The sequence below is a fragment of the Ochotona curzoniae genome, unplaced genomic scaffold (genome assembly GCF_017591425.1).
Source record: "Ochotona curzoniae isolate NIBS_2020 unplaced genomic scaffold, NIBS_Ocur_1.0 contig_908, whole genome shotgun sequence".
Classification (NCBI taxonomy): domain Eukaryota; kingdom Metazoa; phylum Chordata; class Mammalia; order Lagomorpha; family Ochotonidae; genus Ochotona; species Ochotona curzoniae.
Window position 1 is genome coordinate 37,571,237 of NW_024466607.1, and position 21,547 is coordinate 37,592,783.

General features: G+C 47.4%; 1 protein-coding gene across 2 annotated transcripts in view; it reads right to left on the reverse strand.

Moving 5' to 3' along the window:
* Positions 1 to 21,547, reverse strand: part of LOC121165870 (guanine nucleotide-binding protein G(olf) subunit alpha) — a 146,347-nt gene that overhangs the window by 36,364 nt on the left and 88,436 nt on the right. For both annotated transcript variants that reach the window (XM_040994872.1, XM_040994873.1), the window contains exon 5: positions 5,785 to 5,882. In XM_040994872.1, coding sequence (XP_040850806.1) covers positions 5,785 to 5,882 — 98 coding nt within the window. The remainder of the gene's footprint in view (positions 1 to 5,784; positions 5,883 to 21,547) is intronic.

The window sequence follows — 21,547 nt, forward strand, 5'->3', positions numbered from 1 at the left end:
GGCAAGCAGAGCAGCATTTGAACATCAAAACCTTGCCATGTCCCTGTTAGTTTCACAGGTGGTCTCAGCCTGGAGACATCCAGGAAAAGCCTCCTGACCCTATTACAGGTGGGCTGTTGGCACTACTAGGTTAGATAAAACTGGGCAATAAAACCCTAGAATAAATTTCATGCCCAGAAAGCTCTTTGTCCAGCAATAGCTCAAAAGAGGGAGTGGGAAGGAGAAACAGCAGGGATAAGTGGCCCCGTGTCCATATAAACTCCAGTTTCTGGATTTAGATTGAGCATCCTCTAAGTCTTTCTGACAAGCTGCCCATCCCACCTGTTGATTGCATGACCTCATCAAACTCTGTTGGCTGGCTTGCTGCTACTCCTCTGTCTTATGTTTCAAATTCTTCTCCCCAATCCCCCGCTGTCTAGAAGACAGGAGTTTCTACAGACTATGGTTTTAACTCTTGGTGGACACCTAGGTCTTCCTTTGCTGGTTCGTTCCCCCCAAATAATGGTAATAAGTGGGGTTTAGCCAGGTTGAAGCCAGGATCCCAGAACCCAACCTGGGTCTTCAGTGTGGATAACAGGAACCACAGTACTTGAGTCATCATCTGGGTGTGCATTAGCAGGCAGCTGGATCAGAAGCAGAACCAGGACGAACTGGCATTGGTATGGACACATCAGACAGCATTATAACCCCTGTGCCAAACACTAGTCCCGGCCTCTAAATTCTTAACTGGCAGCTTAGTCTCTGGACCCCTTAATGGAATTTAAGCATCACCAAGAAGCACCTCTTCCCCGAAATATTCTGGGGAGTTCTGATAGGGAAGAAACAGCATTAGCAGGTGTCACAATGACTTCCTTTACAATAAGCATCCGAGGTCACAGCACTAAGTCCTGTAGGGTAGGGGAACACACTCAGAGGCACGCTGAGATATAAGCCAGATCTTTGCCGAGAGCAACCGAGATGAGAGAAAAAGAGAAAGCAGTGTCAATTTGCTGGAAACCTGGGCAGGGTGAGAGGAGCAAGCCCAGGGCTGGAGAGGCTGGGCTGCGGAGTGCACTTCCGGGAGAAAGTCAGTTTTTCCCACTGGAAGCACCCTGAGTAGGGGGAGTTGTTTGCTGAATTACACAAATCCAATGGTCTTCACTATCACCTTTTCTCAAGAACGTGTGCCTGGAGTGTGGGCATGGGGCAGTGAGTGGGCTGTTCCCTGGGGAGGACACACAAGGACACACAAGCCGCACAAGGACCATGGCCTTTGGGCTGGATGCCAAGGTCATGTGCTTCTACTGGTGTGCTGTGAAAGTCTAATTTTATGGGCCCAGCGCAGTGGTGAGTGGTTAAGGTCCTTGCCTTGCACGCCCGGGATCCCATATGAGCGCTGGTTCTAATCCTGGTAGCCCCGCTTCCCATCCAGCTCCCCACTTGTGTCCTGGGAAAGCAGTCGAGGACGGCCCAAAACCCTGGGACCCTGCACCCGCGTGGGAGACCGGAAGAAGTTCCTGGTTCCCGGCTTCGGATCGGCTCAGCACCAGCTGTTGCGGCTCACTTGGGGAGTGAATCATCGGACGGAAGATCTTCCTCTCTGTGTCTCCTCTCTGTATATCCGCCTTTCCAATAAAAATAAAATAAGTCTTAAAAAAAAAAGTCTAATTTTATGAAGGGCTGGTGGTAGCGGATGGAAGGAGCGTCTACTTTTTTCTCATATCTTCCTTGACAGACATACATGTTGGCTCACCGCACTTACTGAAATGGCCCTTGTTTCCAAAAATTCTTCATTTCTCAAACCCCAAATTTGATCCCGGAGGAAAACTGAGATGGTTATTCAGAGGCAAGGGGTTATTGATCCAACATGACTGACTTCCAGGTGTGTTGACTTGGAGAGTTTACCCCAGCTGGAAAAGTCACCAGACGACTAACCTAGGAGAGTGAGGTCTGGGGTGGTGGGCCAGCAGGGCTGCCCGGGTCAGGGGAAGAGAGCTGGGAAGATGGGTTTTCACTCTTTATAGGGTTGGAGGGTGAGGCCTGGCCTGAGGTCCCAGGAAACCACTCAGAGGGCAGTTTGGATCCGGGGTTCTCTTAAGTTTGTAATCACAGAACTAAACGCTATTTAAAGATCTCAGCTATGATCTTGCCTGTCACTGCAAGGTTGTGAGGGTGCCTCAGTTTACCTCTCTGGGCCTCACTTTCTGTGTCTGCCGTGCACTTGAAAAGGACAGCATTTCAGTAATGCTTATCTGTGCCAGGCAACAATAATGGTGTGAGAAGAGATGTCATTATTTTTCCCACTTAGGTGATTTGCCCAAAGCTCCCACTAGGGGTTAGTGCTGTAACCGGGACCTGAATACCTACCAGACTCACATCATGCAACTTTCACTTGTTTGCTTAAGATTTGTTTATTTATTTGGAAGGTAAAGCACTCCCATCTGTATATTTACTCTTCTAGGCAGTGGCAATAGCTAGAACTTGGCCAGGTCAAATCCAGGACCCTGGACCTCCATCCAGGTCTTCTAATAAGGAGGGCAGAGGCCCAAACACCTGTGCCATGGTACACTCTCCCAAGCAGCATTAGCAAAGAGCTGGATTGGAAGCTGAGTAGCTGGAGCCAGTAGGCCAGGTGGCAATTTACCCTGATATGCCCCTCATCATGTCCCTTTATTTATTTGAAACATATTTTTTGAAAGGCAGAATTCTCCCCCCGCCCACACAGACATACACAGAATCTTGTATCCGTTAGTTCACTCCCCAAATGGACCTTCAGGCCAGGGCTGAGCCGGGCCAAAGCCAGGATCCTGGAACTTCATCCTGGAGTCCCACCCAGGTGATCATCTGTACTGCATGCCAGCAGGGAGCTGGATCAGAAATGAAACAGCCAGAACTCAAACCAGCTCTCTGCTATGGGATGCTAGGGTCACAAGTAATGGGTGGATGAGCCTACCATGCCACCATGTTGGCTTAATGCCTTTTTAAAAGATTTACTTTCACACATTCTATCTTACATTAACCTATACATTCTATCAACCTGGGGATGCAAGAATGAGTTGCCATTCCTTTTTCTTCAGCAAAATGCCCGTTAAGACAGTGAGCAGCACTGAGTATCCCTCAAGGCCAGGTTTTGGTCAAGAGACGCTGAAAAAGGATGCTGAGTCACAATTCTACATCATCTTCCAATCAAGTCTGGGTGATTTATATTATTAGGAGCTGTCCTAGAAATCCCAACCACTGGCTTTTCTGATACTCCTTGCCTTCCTCTAAAACAGTCTTAGAGAAGGAGTGATGGCGAGTGAGTGCGTGGGGACAGCCTGCCCTTGACATAGCCCCACTGACACCTCCTGTGATGTCCTGGGGTGTCCCAGCACCCCCTGAGCATCCCCATGCTCCCTCTTCTGAATCTCAGTCCTTTTGGTTCTCAGGGGTCACAACCAGCTGTGGGGTGAAACCCAGCTTTGCACTAAGTACCATGAGAGTGACCCACAAACTCAACTTCAGGACTTGTAAAGCACAGCAGCAAATGAGAAATGTCAAAGCACTTTTCTAGCAAATTTCAAGTTCATTAGTAGGCAGTTTCCTTAGCACACACAAGGGAGGATTTACACAAGCCTCAGTGGTCATTTTAGAGTAGGTTTGTACCCTGTTGGTGACGTTTGTAGGACACGCGGGCTTTCAATGAAATGAACACGTGACACTAAAGTATGTTCACAGCATAGCATGTGAGGCTTCCATTCACAGTGCAATGGTAGGCATCCAGCTGCGGTGGTCAGCATTCCCATCTCCGTAGGCGCCTCTCTTCTTGGGGGTGCAAATGTCTGGACTCCTGTCTTACAGTTCTTCATAATTTTGCAAAAAGTCACTATACACTGAGGTCCCCACTGTGCTGTGGCACACCAGAGCTCAGCCATCTTGTCTACCTGGACTTTGAGACCTCTTACTCAACTCCTTCTCTCCCTCATCCTAGCCCCTGGTGGCCCCTATTCCACTCTCTACTTGGAAATCACCTGCTCTTGAGCTGGCTGCATGCACCTGATGCTGGGGCGCCGAGGGTGGCACAACTGGTCCTTGGAGGTTGGTTGCCAGAGGAGATGAGCATCAGTAGTCGTCTCCCTGCCCGCCCTGACCTCTGCCCTTGGTTGAGCACTCCACCCCTGCACTGACTTCCCAGGCAGCATCTGAAAGCCTGTGCCTGCAGCCAGCCTGGCCTGACCTCCTGCCCTCTGTCTTGCCTCTGCTGTGCCGTGTGTGTATTGCGAAGGCTTTGCATATAGCACTGTGCTCTGGAACTGCTGGTGCCTTGGCATGCCCACGGCATGTCCCACCCAGAAACTGGGCTACTGCTGGGGATGCAGGAGGTACAGCAGTCAAGGGAAGAACCCTCCTGCAGGGATGGACCTGCAGGGATGGCTTAGCTGCCAGGGTGCCCTGAGGTCCTCGTGAGAGGTCAGGCAGATGCTGCTGCCTCCTCTTGGGCTTTGCCTGCTCCCCTCTCCCTCCTAAAGACAGAGGCTTGGCATTCTGTTACAGCGGCAGCCATTGGGTGGAGCCAGCAGCTTCTCCTTGGAGCTCTTGGCTCCTTTGATAACTTGCTCACCCCCTCACACACACCTTCAGCCTCTTCTCCAACTCACAGCCTCCCGCACATGCAATCTCACACCACACCACAGTGAATGGCATCCAGATCCGCCAGGGCTGTCCTGAGCCCCTGCCTCCCACCCCTTGTCCTGCCCACCCCTGCTCTTGACCTTGGAATCCCAGCATCCCCCTCCAGCTGCCTGGCCTGAGGTGTCCCGTGGAACCTCCAGCAGACGAACACGGTAACTGCTCATTGCACTGGAAGGGAACCCACACTCCTCTCTGTGGCCCTCTGCCCTCTGAGGGTCTCCTCTTGTTGCTCTCCTCCTCGCCATTGGGCTTCTCTCAGATCGGCCTGGCAACACTGGACACGCCAAACCCTTCAATGATGAACTCACCAGAAAAGGCTCAGCCAACCACACAAAGACTCGACCTGTGTTCACCACCCAGCTCCCTGGCTTGTCTGAAACGTCCCCCATTCCCATGTTAAATGCTGGCATTTAATGCTGCTCAAGCGTGGGTTTTTAAGAGTTTGTAGAAATACATAAAGTGACTCATGTCTTGCTGTCGGAAGAATTACAGAAAAACCAACCACAAAAAGTTTTTGTTAGCTAAACATTCAACACATCTACAACTTCTTGAGTATTCAATATTTTTTTGGGGGGGGGGATAATTCTTTTCTAATAGCAAGAAAATAGGCCTAAAAATAGCAGAAAGAAAACAGGAAAGTGTCAAACCTAGCACTAGCATCCTTATTTCTTTTCATTATACTTCTAAATAAATTATTTACTTATATTCATTATCATCTATCTTCAAGATTCTAGTTACCCCTCACAAGTCTAGGACAACCACATAACTTTAGTTAGGAACCCTGGCTCTGAAGGGAAATACTGTTATTTACTTTAAAATGTAACATGGGGATATCTGATCACAAATTTAACTTAGTTAAATTCCAACTTAGTTGGAAAGCAGCGAATGGTCAGAAAACAACTATCAGGCCAAATGGAATGAAACCATTTGTAGCTCATCCCCAAAGCACTGACTCCTATCAGGTTGCCAGTCTTCCATCTACTAAGAGTGCCTCTTGTAAAACTTCGATTCGTAGAGCTAAGGGTGAATTTCTTGTTCCTTGCATTCAGGCGACTTCTGGAACACTGGCTGGGCAGCAGAACTGCCATGAACCTAATCAGAGCAGGACAGCAAGACGTGCGGGAACTGACTTACTATTGTGCGCAGTCGATCAGCTGGTACTCGTTGGACCTCTCAAAGCACGCCTTCACGCCCTCATCGTCCCAGAGTTTCTTCACGTGATCGAAGAACTCCTAAGGTTTGAAAGAGTTACAGATGAGAACATACAAGTGCGACAATCCATTACAAAGCTAAAAGCAAAACGTCTGAAAAAAATATTTTGTAATACACATGACTTTCCACGTGCAAATCCACACACAACAAGGCCTGCACGCCTTGCCTTCCGGGCGATGACAATGGATGCATACGTGCTATGATCACTTAAAACCAATTGCAAAGCATTGCTGCCATTCTAGAAAGTTGCCCAAAAGGGAGATTACAAGTCAAAAGTCAATGTCACCCATTAACTAGAGAGACAAGAAACAGCACACTTTGGAAGTTCCTGGTATGCAGTTATTAACTGGCACCCTGGCAAGGAGACAGCACGCTTGTTACCGTGTCAGATTCAGTCATAACTGCTGTCTTCTAGGTTTGTGATGAGGAGCCATGATTAAGTACAAACACAATTTAAAAAAAGAAAAGATGGATTAATTTGACCCAGATGTGCATCAGCTATGTGAAAACAGAATGTTTAAGATAATGTGTTTTGGAAATAATCATTTCTTTGGTGGCAAGTTTAAGAGATGAGAGTGAATGTGTGTGTGTGTGTGAACTGTCATGTTTGTTCCCTCAAGTCACAAGGTTGCTATGCTTGATCTCAGCCGTTGTGGCAAGCAGGTGCCCTGAAAGAAGAACTTTCCTATTGCAAATAAAAGGCGAGCCTAAGAATCCATATGCATAAATCTATCCAAACTGAATTAACAACGGCAGGGAAGCCAATGCCTACGTGAGTTAAGAAGCTGTGTAAAGGTTCACCAGACACCTTGTTGGAAATTGCACACCTGCCTCACCCATCATCTCCCCCTGTGGCCTGCAGGCAGGGACTGGACGTCACGTGGTCAGTGGACAGCTGTACTGCTGCCTCATTCAGCCACATTTCCTAAGAATCAGCAAAGATTCCCGAGTTTTAAAAAAAGCGTGGTGGAAGAGGGGCTGGCACTCTTTTAGAGAGATTCATGATTTCAAGTTTGATCTTACACTCAGGGAGAAACTTTTTGAAAACAAAATAAAAATTAAGATAAAACTTGCCACCCAAACTCTTGGAAAGGGAAGTGCCCTGAGCTTGAGTGTTACTAGCTGTGTTACTAGCTTGTGGTAATCACGGGGCCAATCTGTTGAGGTCTGCTGTGTGTCTCTGCATCCATGTGCCACCCTCTTCCTCTTCAAACCCAGCTGGGGCAGGTGCAGTGATGCAGAGAGTTAAGCTGCCACGTGGAACGCCTGCATCCCATCCAGGAGCATCAGTTCCAGTCCAGCTGCTCCACTTTGATCCCATTCCCTGCTACTGTGCCTGGGCAGCAGCAGAAGATGGCTCAAGAACGCAGGCCCCTGCCATGCTCAGGGGAGACTCAGATACAGTTCCTGGCTTTGGTCTGGCCTGGGCCCTGCCTGTTGTAGGGGGACCGGGAGAAAGTGAACCAACGGATGAAGGATGGAAGATAATCTCTCTCTCTCTTTTGTTTATTATCCAAATAAAGACTAAATACACAATTCAAACCGCCACAGTTGACAACAGAAGGCCCATCCCCACCCAAAGGAGAATGGCCACACCCCTCAGATGTTATTCTGTCTCCCTAGATTTTCATTTCCTCTGGAAACTTTCCCAAGAATTCATATATATCCTTGGTTTTTCTTCTACATGCCTCTGAAGACACATACCCCATTACACTGTTATTGTGAGGGATGTTGGAAGAGAAACAGGCATCTGCCTATGGCCCGCTTTGGGCTATCTGAATTCTCTATGATGAATGTATACGGTATAAATTTCACCACATTTACTCAAATATGAGCATCACTCCCACCACCATGGTATGAAACACCATGTAAGAATTATCACCTATAACAGGGATCCAAGTGGCAATGTTCAAAAAGATCAACATAAAATTGATCAATAAAAATAAGATAAAAACTGAACCTTTGTTTCTGGTTTGTAAAAATTAGGAGAGTGGCCTGAGAAAGCAGTGGTGGATGGCCCAAGGCATCAGACCCCTGCATTCAAATGGGAGACCCAGAGGAAGCTCCTGTTTTTCAGTTTCAGATTGACCCAATTCTGGCCATTGCAGCCATCTGGGGAGTGAAATGGCAGATGAAAGATCTTTCTCTCTGTTTCTCTCGCTCTCTCTCTCTGATTTTTCAAGTAAGATAAACACATCTTTTTTAAACAATTAAGAGAGTAGATGTTTAGTGGCGTGCATAAGTTCAAGACACCAGCGTCCCATATCAGTGCTAGATGGGGTTCCCAGCTCTCAGCTCCCCAATCCTGAGGGCTCTGGGGGAACTGAACTGGTGGACAGGAGTTCTGTCTCTCTCTGTTTCTCTCTCTCTCTGCCTTTCAAAACAAACAAACCAAGACAGGAAAGCACACTGGGGCATAGACCTTTAGAGAGTCTTCAGTGGCTTGTGTGTCCCAAGCCACGTGTGCGTCAGGTAGCCGTGGAGGAGATGCTGCTAGAGCTGACCCAGGGACTGAGCACAGTGGTGAGGCCGAGGCTGAAGGCAGCTGAGTCCCCACTGCCTGCCAGGGATCCCGCCCCCCGTGACCTGGTGTCATGCCCACCCTCAGACACAATAAGGACCTTCATGATGAAAATAATTATGATCCATTAGCTTTTCTGTAATTGCTAAGACCACAGCCTCCTGTGATTAAGCGTATTTCTTAAATATTTTTATGTCTTTGATGTTAAATGTTCTGCTCTCCAGCTTTTTCCTGGATGTTGTCAAAACCACAGTTTATGCAATTACTTTAGTAGATTCACTCTGAACAGGACGGTTGAAGCTTCAGGGATCTAGCAACAGGGGCAGGCTAGCGCAGCCCAGCGGAGCTTGGGAGGACTCCTGGGGCAGGAGGGCTCATTATTATTTCCCAATTCAAAACTGTGTTGCCAAGAGTCTTAGTGTGAGGGAAGCTTCCCAGATAAGCCCCAGTCTCCAGACCAGAAGAGGAGCCAATGGCAAGGTCTGGGACTGCTCCCTCGGGGAGAATTTTCAAGCCAGAGGCATTGAAGCAGATCCCTGAGGACTGCCGCAACTGAGGGTAGACACATCAGTTCCGGTGTGTGTGTGTGTGTGTGTGTGTGTGTGTGTGTGTGTGTGTGTGTGGAGAAGGGATGCAGTGTCTGCTTTTCAAGGGGCTCAAGCTCCACGGAAGACACCAGGATGCTGCAGCTGTTGTTGCAGGGACTCCCCAAGTCACCAGGGACAATTTCAAACTTAACACAGTCGAGAGAATGGATCCAGTGGCACCATCTGTGCAGCCTCCACATTCATCAACACATATTGATTTTCTTTCATCTACATCTCATCCCCTTCTACTATACCTTTACTATTTTAAAGCACATCTTCCGTCATGTCATTTTTAATTTGATATTATTTCTAAGACAAAGACTAAGAAAAAGCCATTAATGCCACTATCCCAATTAAAAAAAATATATGTATACAAATAGAAAAAAGGACTCCAATAAAACGACTAAATATTGGGTCATCCGTAAAGGTTTTTTTTTTTTTTGATGTTGTTGTTATGATTAGATATTTGCTCAAAGCTAGGCTAGTATTAAAAATATGTTGCCTTGGTGCCGGGTCCATGGAGTTGCAGTCCCTGTTTTTAGCTATGGTGCTGGCATCTCATACGGGCACCGGTTCGGATCCTGGCTGCTCCACTTCCAACCCCGCTCCCTGATAATGTGCTTGGGAAAGCAGTGGAAGACCCCTGCACCCATGTGAGAATCCCGGAAGAAGCTCCTGGCGCCCATCTTTGGGTAGGCCAAGCTGTGGCTATGGCAGCCATCTGGGCCAGTGGATGGAAGATCTCTGTCTTTTCTTCTTTGTTGTAACTCTGACTTTCAAATAAAAATAAATCGGGGGGTGGAGGGGTTCAGTGCCATGGCTCAACAGGATAATTCTTCACTTGCAAGCGCTGACATTCCATATGGGTGTTGCTTCCTGTCCTGGCTGCTCCACATCCAATCCAGTTTCCTGTATCCATGTGGGAGACTCGGAAGAGGCTCCTAACTCCTGATTTTAGATCAGCTCAGCCCCTGCTGTTGTTGCCATTTGGGGGGGTGAACCAGTGGATGGAATATCTTTGTCTCTGTCTCTTGTTCTCTCTGTAGATCTGACTTTCCAATAAAAATAAGTAAATATTAAATAAAAACACATATTTAAAAACTAAGTCAAAATATGCCACTTCCAAATATGCCGCATTGGCATACTGATGGTTTTGAGCTGAAAGAGCAGCTAAGAAAAGCAAATGCAAGAACTTTCCGCCCTCCCTGTTTTTACCTAAAAGAAGGACGGAGTCTCCTTTCTCCTGCCCTAATGGCATTTGGTGAGCGACTCTTTTCACCTGAGAAACACAGCAAGATGAGGATGAATCCGCAAACCTCACTCAAACAGCCTTTGTCTCCCGTTAGTTCTAGTTCCCGCTCGCTCTCAAAGTTTATCACGCTTTGTTAAAATAGTGTACAAAGCTCTGAGACTAACTACTTTTTTACTTTTAGGAAGACTTCAAAATAGTGGGAAGATTGGTATGTATTTCTTGTGCTGACCTGGCTTCCATCAGTAATTCACAGGCTCCACCTCATTTAAGAGGGTCGAGGGAAATTCTTCTTTCCCCATTTAATTTTCATGCATGTTTTTTTTTTTTTGGAAACTGGGGATGCTGAGAGTAACGCCAGCAACAAAGGTGAATAACATGGATGAAATAATTTCAGACATGTGTGTTTGCATCTAAAAAAAAAGACGATTCAGCGTGAACAGGAACGGTTCTAGATATCTAGGAACATCAAAACTGAAAGAATAAAAAGTTATTCAGTGCCTTTCCCCCCTTGTATCACCTACAATGATAATCAACATGTATTAGTCACATGTTTAGGGGCTGGTTACCTGTTACGGCTCCCCTTCTAGTCCAGCTCCCTGTTAATGTGCGTAGGAAAGCTATGGAAGATGACCCCAAATGTTGGATCCCTGACACCCATGTCATAGAAATCCAAGCTCTTCACTTCCGCCTGGCCCAGAACTGCCCTTAACATTTGGAGACTGAGCCAGTGGATGGACTGTCTCTCTCTCTCTCTCTCTCTCTCTCTAACTCTGCCTTTTAGATAAATAAGTAAATGTCTTTGTTTTAAAGATACGCATATGTTTATCAACTGAAACACACACAGTCATGACTCTTACTTAAGGGACATGGCGTTGTATGATGTCAAATGATCAAGACATTCTACCTACTTTTTAAAGACGAGGCTTTGAATTCTTAAAGTATCATTTTGGTTTTCAAACCCAAATTTAAAAAATGTAACTTTTTTTTAACTGCTCCACGATTTTCCAATCGGCACTGTTTTCTACAACTACCCGTAGAGTGTGATACTTTTCTTACCAGCGTTCGTTTACTCTCAAGTTCTTCATAACTGCTCTAAAATCAGAGACACATGAGACAAATAGTATGTCTTGCATAATTTCTGTGCTCCGATAAAACAAGGAAGTCCCGCTTCAGTTGTGTGGGACATGTGGGATGGGACTTTTTCTTACACAACACTCGGCAGTGCATTTCCCATCTCTGGGAATGAATAAGCCATTTTTCTGGCCTCCGTGCTCCAGCTGCACACTCTGCGTGTCCAGGCAGATCTGCTTCTCGCCAGCTGTGTGTGTCCAGCAGTCCTTGCTGGCCACGGGCTTGGGGACGGGAGGGGCAGGGCAGGGCACTCCACTGTCCTGGTTCCCTGCAAATACACTTCCTGGGCTCTGTATCAGGAACACACACTTCTTCACAAAACCCCTTAGATGTTTTGTTGCTGATCATTTTAACTCCGACATACCCACGACTTTCCTACTTGTTTATGACACCAACTACTAGTGTGAAAATTCAGAAGCCAAGTTTGAGGGTTGCTGCTGCTGCTGTGTGTGTGTGTGTGTGATGGGTCTGCTGCTGCTGTGTGTCTGTGTGTGTGTGTGATGGGTCTGCTGCAGTGTGTGTGTGTGTGTGTGTGTGTGTGTGATGGGTCTGCTGCAGTGTGTGTGTGTGTGTGTGATGGGTCTGCTGCTGCTGTGTGTCTGTGTGTGTGTGTGATGGGTCTGCTGTCCGGGCACTAACTTCGTGGCTGGTTGCATTCAACCTCTCCCTTCCCCTCAAAACGCACTCTCCTACCTCTTAGGCCATTTTATTAACATGCACAATAACTCTGTGAGCACACTAAATCCTTCCTGAAACAAGCCGAAAGCAGCAGAAATGAAGGTTGAAAGCCATGCTTTATGGAAGCCCGCTGGACACTGTCCGCTTCTATAATCACATAAACCCTACAAATAGGCAGGTTCAGTTCTGTTCCCTGAAACTCAAGTTGAGGTCTGATGCATTCAAAACACTCCTGCTCAGCACAGCTTGGGCTACAGATCTGATATTTCTTCCGATGGAAAGCAGGTTGATGTCCGTCTGTCTATGCCTGCTCACCTGAGAATTCTGTGATTTGGAACTTTTGTTCATCCAGAGATCTAACGCAGCACAGTGAAAACATTCTAGAATCCACAGGGACCTTCCTTGGATGTCAAAATCCAAGGATGCTCAAGGCCTTTTGCAGACAGCCTCCACACCCCTTGCAGTGCCTCTAAACCGTCTCCAGATGACTTAGGCTAACCAGTGCCATGGAAATGCTATATAAATAGCTGATGTACCATATTGTTTGCTGTGTAGGCAATAACAACGAGGGGGAAAGAACGCACCATTCAGTATAGATACAATGCTTCCAGGCGACTGTTTTCAGTCCCAGGTACTTTAGAAAAGTCTTCAGTTTTGGTGCTATCCAATCAGTCATCTTTTTAAAAGTATTAAGCTGTTTATGTATTCTAGGAAAAATCTTTGCCCAACCCAAGTTCAGAAAGACTTCTTCCATGTCTTCTTCTAAGAGTTGGGCAGTCTAAGCTGCTTTGTTTGGGGCTTGGCCTGAGGAACAGGTCACGGTTCCCCTTTTCCATGGAGATTCTTTCTTTTTCTAACACAAACGAGAGAAAAGGCCGTCCTTTCCTGAGTTGCCTTTGGTGCCATCGACCATGTGGATATGGGTGTACAGGTGGACCCTCAGTCCCGTGCCACTGGTCCTTATGCTCATGTCAGACTGTTTTTGATTATTGTGGTTTTACAGCACGTCTTAAAATTAGGCATCTTTCCATTCTCCAATTTGCTTATTTTCCAACCTGATTTCAGCGGAAGTGGGTATTTCTGTCTTTGATCTTGAATTCTGCGGGCTTGCTGATACACCTGTGGGTTCTGGTCACTTTCTATCTGGGGCAGAATAGAATTTCCTGTGGCTTTAAAGAACAGGGGAGCCAGCTGAAGGCTCCTCAGCTTACATTGTTCTTTCTGCTCTTACATGTGTTTAAATTTTTCATTTTTAAAGATGTCTTAAGATCTGCCTGGGGAATCTATCTTTGATTTGTAAATTGCAATCTCAGGAAACAACTATAATCGCATAAAGTGTTAGTAATTGGATTCATGATCCAAAGCAAAGAATTAAATAAATCTATCCTCTGGTGATGGGAACATGTAATTCTCTTCATTTTTTTTCTCTTTTAAAGAAATTAATCTTTCAGCTTTTGACTTTAATCTGTATTCCCACTCCTACACCTAAGATTCTCTATGTGCCACCCCAATTTTCTGAGAAAATTGTGCACCTGCAAATGCCAAAGACACTCACCAGAAAAACTTATTTGTGTGTGGGGGGAACAGAAATGAAATAATCAGGTATTTTCATTAGGGAGAAGAGACGGAATCACGACTTCAGTCTTTAATCCAGACAAGGATCTAAGATCACTGACAGATACTTTCGTTGGAACATGAAGCTTGAATTACATAACATTCTAAACTATTGTTCTTACCCTTGACCTTGTTTTACTTTTCTTTTTCTTTTTTCTTTTCTTTTTCTTTTTTTTTTTTTTTTGTTTGGAAAGGTAGTGAGGAAGATCAAGAGCTCTCATTTTCCCGCTTACTTCCCAGATGCCGGCAACGACCGGAGTGGAAGCCAGGAGGGTCAAACTATTGGAGCTATCACTGCCCCCCACGGTATCAGCAAGCAGGTGGATCCAGGTGCTCCATCTGCCAGTGCTTGCATGTGGGATTTGACCTGCACCTCCCCTTCCAAGCTCTAAGTGTTAAGAAGTAAAGTGCAGAGGGAATTTCTTTTGCGGGGGGAAATAAAGCTACCTTTAAAGCAAGTGTCGATACACCTGGTCTGGCCATATTCCAGCTAGCTCATCAGGACCACAGGACAAGATACACCTGAGGGGTCTTCAAAAGGTTAGTGGAAAATGAAATTCAAAGATAAGTGCTTTTCGACCAAAAATGTTGGACTCCAAGTGGGCAAAGTTCGTGAAAACACCCATTATTGAAAAAACAAAGCAGCCTAAGTGCAGGTTTCACAGTCTTTTGTGACTCCAAGTTATGCATCTTTTAGCTATATTTTAAAATTATTTTTTAAAGCATTTTTGTTTCGGTAAAGTGTTAGCACAGGACACATTAAGAATGCCTAAGAAGGGGCCTGGTGTGGTGGCTCAATCTTTACCTTGTAACCAATAGGATCCCATATGGGCACTGGTTCATGTCCCGGCAGCCCTGCTTCCCATCCAGCTCCCTGCCTGTGGCCCTGGGAAGGCAGCTGAGGACGGTCCAGCGCCCTGGGACCCTGCACCCACGTGGGAGACCTGAAAGAAGCTCCTAGCTCTTGGGTTCAGATAGGCTCAGCTCCGGCCATTGTGGCCATTTGGTGAGTGAACCGTAGATGGGAGATCTTTTTGTCTCTCCTTCTCTCCATAAGTCTTATTTTCTTTCCAATAAAAATAAATAAATCTTTTAAAAAACGAATGTCAGAGAAGTAAAATGGAGAGAGGATTTCCTTTTGGGGGGGGGGACACAAAATAACATTTATGGCTGCTTGAGCACAGATGTTGGTATGGACCAAAGAGAGGCACTTTGGCTGGTGCCAAGGCAGACTGTGTGTGTATATATATGTGTGTTGCATGTGTGTGCACATAAGTGCATGTGTATATGCATTTGTGATTGTGTATGTGTGTGTATATTTGGCATATGTGACTTGTGCATGTATGTGTATATATGTTTATCCATGTATGTGTGCATGGTTACCTGTGTACATATGCACACATGTGTGATCATGCACGCATATCTATGTACATGTGTCTATGGTTATGCGCATGTGCGTGGTAGGGTGTGGGTTATGTCAGGGAGGACAGGCTTAGTCTCAGGACAGCCTGAGGAAGGTGACCCACCATGGGGATGGCAGGTGGGAGTCAAGGCAGTGATCCTAGAGAAGACTTCTGTGGCTCTGGCACAGGTAGGTGTCTAGGAATGTGGCACTGTAGGTAAAACCTACAGTAAAACCATGGCAGGCTCCAGAGTCCACCAGGCCAGAGACACATGAGGAGCAAATAGAAGTCTCTAGAACTGAAGTCTAGGAACAGTTGTTGAGTGTAAAGGCAATGAGAGAGATTTCCGGACTTACGCAGAGGTGGGCCCATATCACCAGCACAGCAAGGCTATGCAGGTTCCCTGCAAAGACCGGCATAAGGGACACTGTGCTCACAGCTGACCTCTGATACAGTCTGCAGACCTCTGGATTGGCCCTCGCTCTTGGGATTTTCTTAGCAAAGGCCCCAAGGGTTGTTGATCCTGAATGCTAGGCAAGGAAAGCAGCCGCAGGACACTGTTACCGAAGATGCACGTGGCTGCCTCAGCCAGGCCTGAAGACTCGCGTGTTGCAAATCAAGTCTCCAGATACCCGCTTAGGATACCAACCACTCTCCCGCCCCCGGGACAGCTGTATCCACAGCTTCAGTCTTTTCAGAAGTGGCGATGGGTTCAGCCTCAACGTGACCAGCTGTCCACATTGGGCAGTCAGCTGGGAAGGTCATGGATCTGGATGAGCAGGTGGTATCCTCACGAGGAATGGCAAAAGCACGCCGGGTTTTCATTTTGTGAAAGCGCAGCCCAGAGCTCTGTGGCACCTGACAGGCAAGGGAAACTTGGCACCTTGCAGAGCTGGAGGTACTTGGATGTAAATCCCTGCACACACGTGAAAGCAGAGATCTCCAAGGCTGCCAAGGAGCTGCTCTACAGTTCCATGCCCCTGTGATCTGGCACTGGCCACCCGAGACCACAGCTTTCCTCTGGTCGGTGAACCCCGGATACCACGTTCATCAGTCTTGGGGTGTTTGCCTCGGGTCATGGAGATTTCTTCCAGAGAGGAGACTCTGATTTTTAAGTTTTATGTCTTTCCTCTTTCTACTGTTTAATGCAGCAGTTCTCTTGTGCTGTAGTTGATGTACAATGCAATTCGCCCACTCAAAGTATAGAATTCAGTATACTCATTGAGTGGTGCATCCACCACCAAAAACAAGTTTAGAACTTTCCCAGCATTCCTGGGAGAAATGATGGATCCATCAACAGGAATTTCTCCCCTCTCCCAGCCTCCCCAACTACGAATGACCTTCCTGTCTCCAAGCATATGTCTATTCTGGTCAGTTTATATGCATGGGTCACTCGACAAGTAGCCCTCTGGGACCCGCTCCTCTGTCTTGACATAGAGTTCCCATGTTCTAGCATGTAGTTAGACTTAGTCCTTTTGCTTGCTAAATAGCATTCCACTGCATGGATCTGACAGACGCTTGGGGCTGATTTCACTTTGTGGCTACTAAGAGTGAGGTTGCTATGGGCATTTGTGCATGAGTGCTAGTGTGGACTCATTCCTCTCCCACATTAACAAGTGGGAGCAGGACTCTGCTCTTTCTTTGAGAAGTACTGGTATAGTCACTGACTTGACATGCTTATTAATTCATCCCTCGACATTTAATGAAATCATGACATCCTTAGCTATCTCCGTAGAGGTAGGGGACCCACGTGAGACTGGTAGATGATCTGCCTCCTATAGCTCCAGAACATGTTTCCGGATCTAAATTAGAGCACAAATGGAACCCCCCCGCCCCAAAAGTCTGGAGCTCCTGACAATTCCTAAGAGAAGACAGAAAGAATCACCCAAAAAAGGCCCAAGGGCAGCTCCTCCTCTGATCCACTCTTGTGTGTGCTTCTGTTCTCCTTCCATAGCTCTTTTCTGGGCGTAGCCTGTGCTCCTGGAACAGGCGACATCAGTGACAAGGACAGAGCAGTTTTGCTTCGGAGCTGAGGATGACCTGGTGAGTGTTTGGGGTAGGGAGTGGCTGGGTAGGGAGGGCTGCTATGCCTTGTGTCCCCTTGCAGGGTGTGCTGGCCACTGATCCACTCAGTGGATATTTAAGGATGACCTGGTGTGAGCAAGCTGTGGGAGGGAGCAGAACACGCCAAGTTAAACGAAAGGGATTTGGGCCAACAGATGCCTGGGACTTCCTTGGCAGGTGATGGTGGGGGCCCAGTGACTGCCAAGCTGTTGGCCTCGGTGGTCCATTCTCAGTCTGCTCTCACCAGGATGACCATGACCTTGTCTCACTGTGTCCTTGGCTTCCCTGGCATCACCTTGCGTTTGTGTGTGCCTTTGCTGGTCTTTCTCCCAGCTCCTCCTCCTGGAGGGCCTCCCGTTTAGTCCTGGGTCTTCCTCTCTGCCTAAACTCATTTCCTTGGTGATTCCTCTGATTTGGCGGCTTAAACACAAGAACTAGTTGAGCAACTCCAAATTCCCATTCCTGGCTTAGATCTCTCCTTTGAATTCAGTCTTGCACATCAACACCTCCATTCGAAAGGACAGCCACGCTGAAGCAAACGCAAATTAGAACTCTCACTAATCTCTATCCCCAACACCTGTTAAACTTGGAGCTCCTGAGGCCCTGAAAAGGCTACTACTCTGGCTTAACCAGACACATCTGGGTGTCAGCGTTCACCTTGCCTTCTTCTCACACCCCCACCTGTAACCCTTAAGGAAATGGTAGTAGTTCCTCCAAATATATCCCACTACATGTTCCTGATGGAAGCCATCGCCACCTAACACGTGAAGTTCCTGCCATAGCCTCTTTGTCAGCCGGTTCCCACCTTTCCTGACCACAATCTGCTCAACTCACGGTGAAAACATGAGTGAGGTCCCAGCTGCGCTCAAAATCTGCATGGCTAAGTGATACATAACGCGGTGAGGAGCAGTCCTGGCTGCTGGGATAACATCACCCACAGGAGAAGAAAGGTGATTCTGAGCCAGGCTGCAATCTTGGTCCCACCTTGAGGATGATATGCTGAGGGAAGGAAGCCATCTCCACTTACAGGAGGCGCAAGGAGTAGCCAAGTTTACACAGCCAGAAAGGAGAAGGGAACTGCCAGGAATGCCAGCTGCGAGAGCGAGTGTTTGATGAGCTCCGAATTCCAATTTGGGCAGATGAGGGGGTTCTGAGACAAAGGGCGGCGATGGCCACACGATGCTGTGACTACACTTGAGGCCACAGAGCTAAAGACGGTGCATCCTATGGCATTTATATTGTATCACTAGAAGAGACATTATGAAAACAGTGTATTCATTTCAGAATAAAATCCAAAGTCCTCACGATCTGAATCCTTTCTTTCTCTGAAATCTCTACCTGTCTGGCTTACTCTTCTCCAGGCCCAGGGTCCTGGGCACTGTGGGCCAGGTGAGAATCTGCCATCAGGCCAGGGGCAGTGGTATCCCTGCAGCCAGAGGTTCAAACACCATATCATCTTTGGCAGCATCATGCAAAAAGATGGTTCTAACTGCGGGGCCTGTGTCCTTATTTATCCCACCCTGTTGCCCACCACCAGCGTCCTGCATGCTCACTTGGCCATGGGTCTTTTTCTGCTGGCAGAGTGCAAGCTCTGTGGGCAGCTCTGTACCCACAGCGCCCAGACATGGACACATCCATGTGCAGTGACTGCATCTGAAAGGCATGTATGGATGGGCCATCACCAGGGTCATGATGGAGAGAACCCTTGTGAGCTAGAGAATGGATGAATGTGGGAAAAGGTCTGTGTGAGGCTATGAGAGGCTGTGAGCAGGGAAGAACAGAATGACAACGACAGGGCGTCCTAGGATGCTCAGACCTGCAGAACCGGAGCACTGAGAGACAAGAGGAGGGTGAGAAGGAACAAAAATGACAGTGAAGAGAAAAACCAGAGGGTTCGCCTTGGGGCAGAGCAGCCAGGGGGCTGGATCAACTGCTTCCCAAGGGTCACAGTGATACTCCACAAGTCCAAACGTTCCAGTACGATCTAAGAACAATTTTCAGGGCCCGGCAGCATGGCCTAGTGGCTAAAGTCCTTGCCTTGAATGCCCGGGATCCCAAATGGGCGCCGGTTCTAATCCCGGCGGCCCCGCTTCCCATCCAGCTCCCTGCTTGTGGCCTGGGAAAGCAGTCGAGGACGGCTCAAGGCTTTGGGACCCTACACCCGCGTGGGAGACCTGGAAGAAGTTCCTGGTTCCCGGCTTCGGATCGGCGCAGCACCGGCCATTGCGGCTCACTTGGGGAGTGAATCATCGGATGGAAGATCTTCCTCTCTGTCTCTCCTCCTCTCTGTATATCTGACTTTGCAATAAAAATACATAAATCTTAAAAAAATAATAAAAGCAATTTTCAGGAGCTGAAGATGACAGAAGAAACTCTGAAAACGGAATGGTTTCAGTTGTAATTCTCACTCAAAACTTGACCCACCTTCAAAAGCTTAGCCCTGAAGTTGGCAGGTTGTAGCAGGGCTTAAGGGAGAAGTTCATTCAAAGCAGAATCCGGGACAGGTGTTGTGATGCAACCAGGTAAGCTGCTCCTCGGCATACCCACATCCCACACTGGAGTGCCTGGTTTGGGTCCTAGCTCTTCCGTATTTTTTTGTTTTAAATTTATTTATTTTTATTGGAAAGTCAGATATACAGAGAGGAGGCGAGACAGAGAGGAAGGTCTTCCATCTCCTGATTCAATCCCCAAGTGACCACAACAGCCAGAGCTGAGCTGATCTGAAGCCAGGAGCCAGGAGCTTCCTCTGGGTCTCCTCTATAGGTCAGGTTCCCAAGACTTTGAGCCATCCTTGACTGCTTTCCCAGGCCACAAGCAGGGAGCTGGATGGGAAGCAGGGCAGCCGGGACACAAACTGACACCCATATGGAATCCCTGCACATGCAAGGTGAGGACTTCCGCCACCAGGCTACTGGGCTGTGCCCTCTCTTTTGTATTTCTAATGCAGCTCCCTCTACTGTACCTGGGAGGCAGCAGGTGATGGTTCCTGCCACCTACATGAGAGATCTGGATGGAGTTCTTGGCTTCTGGCCTCAGTCTGGGCCAGCTCTGGCTGTCAGAAGGATGTCTCCCTGTGTCATTCAGATAGATCATACATACATATATACATAAAATCTATCTTTAAAAACTAAAACAAAACATGGTCAGCACAGGCATGGTACAGCAGATGAAGTCCCTGCTGCAGTACCAGCACCTGATATTGAGTGCTGGTCTGAGTCCCAGCTGCTCCACTGCCAATCCAAGTCTCTGCTTATGTGCCTGGGAAACCAGAAGAAGATGGTCCAAGCTCTTGGGCCACTGCCACCACGTGGTGGACCCAGCTGGAATTCCAAGTTCCTGGCTTCAGCCTGGCCCCGCGCCCATCAGGGCAGGCACTTGGGGAGCGAGGCAGCAGATGGAAGATCTTAATCTCTCTGTTCTCTGGAACTCTGCCCTTCAAGCAATCAAAGAAACAAATCTTTCAAAAACGAGAATCATTTTTATCAGTTTTATGTTCACCACACACACACGGTAATTCATGGCAAATGAGTTACTAAGGGTGAATGCATGAAGGCACCTAGATTACAGAAAGAAGAATATTTCTGTTGTCATCTTTATGTAAAATCAAATATTCTTCCTGCCACAAGCAGGGACATGTTCCCTAAGCTTCAGGGATACAGGCAACCAAGTTCATACTTGAAACAGCTAAAGCCTTCATATGGGTATTTCAAAAAGGTTCATGAAAATAAGGAATTAAGAGATAAGTTGACTTTGGTGCAAAGAATTTTGAAATCGCACTTAATTTTTTCCCTAATAAGCATTTCCATGAAACTAGGAAAGGCAGAGTGATGGAGGAAGAGGGAGTGAGATCTTGGATCTGTTCGCTCAGTTTTCAAAATGACTACAATGACGAGGGCTGACCAGGTTGAAGCCAGGAGCTTGCCACTCCTTTTGGGTCTCTTGCATGGATGGCAGAGGTCCAAACACCTGGCCCATCTTCCACTGTCTTCCTAGGCACATTCGTAGGGAGGCCACAGACGGGCACTCTGATGGATTCCACATCACGGTGGAGTAAGTAGCGGCTTCACCTACTGCCTCGCTGTCACCATCCATGAACCATGAAGACTGTTCCTATGTGCACACTTCAACCTTTTTTTCTTTTGGCACCAAAATAAAGGCATCTTTCAATCCCATTCTTTGGACATGCGCTTAGCCATTATGATTGTTCTAAGGAACTGCCCTGGGATCATCCTACTGTTTGTCACTTTTCTGAGAAACAGTCCTTTGCACACTGGCTGCAGAGCACCTTCCCCACAGCACCTGCTTCCTGCAGGTGCTGGGAGGAGCAGTCATGACACTCCTCCCAGCTTAAATGCCACCAGGCCAGGATTAAACTCCCGGCCTCTTGCCTTCCCCAAAACCTGCACTCCCTGCCGCCTTCACTTCTCCGTGGAAG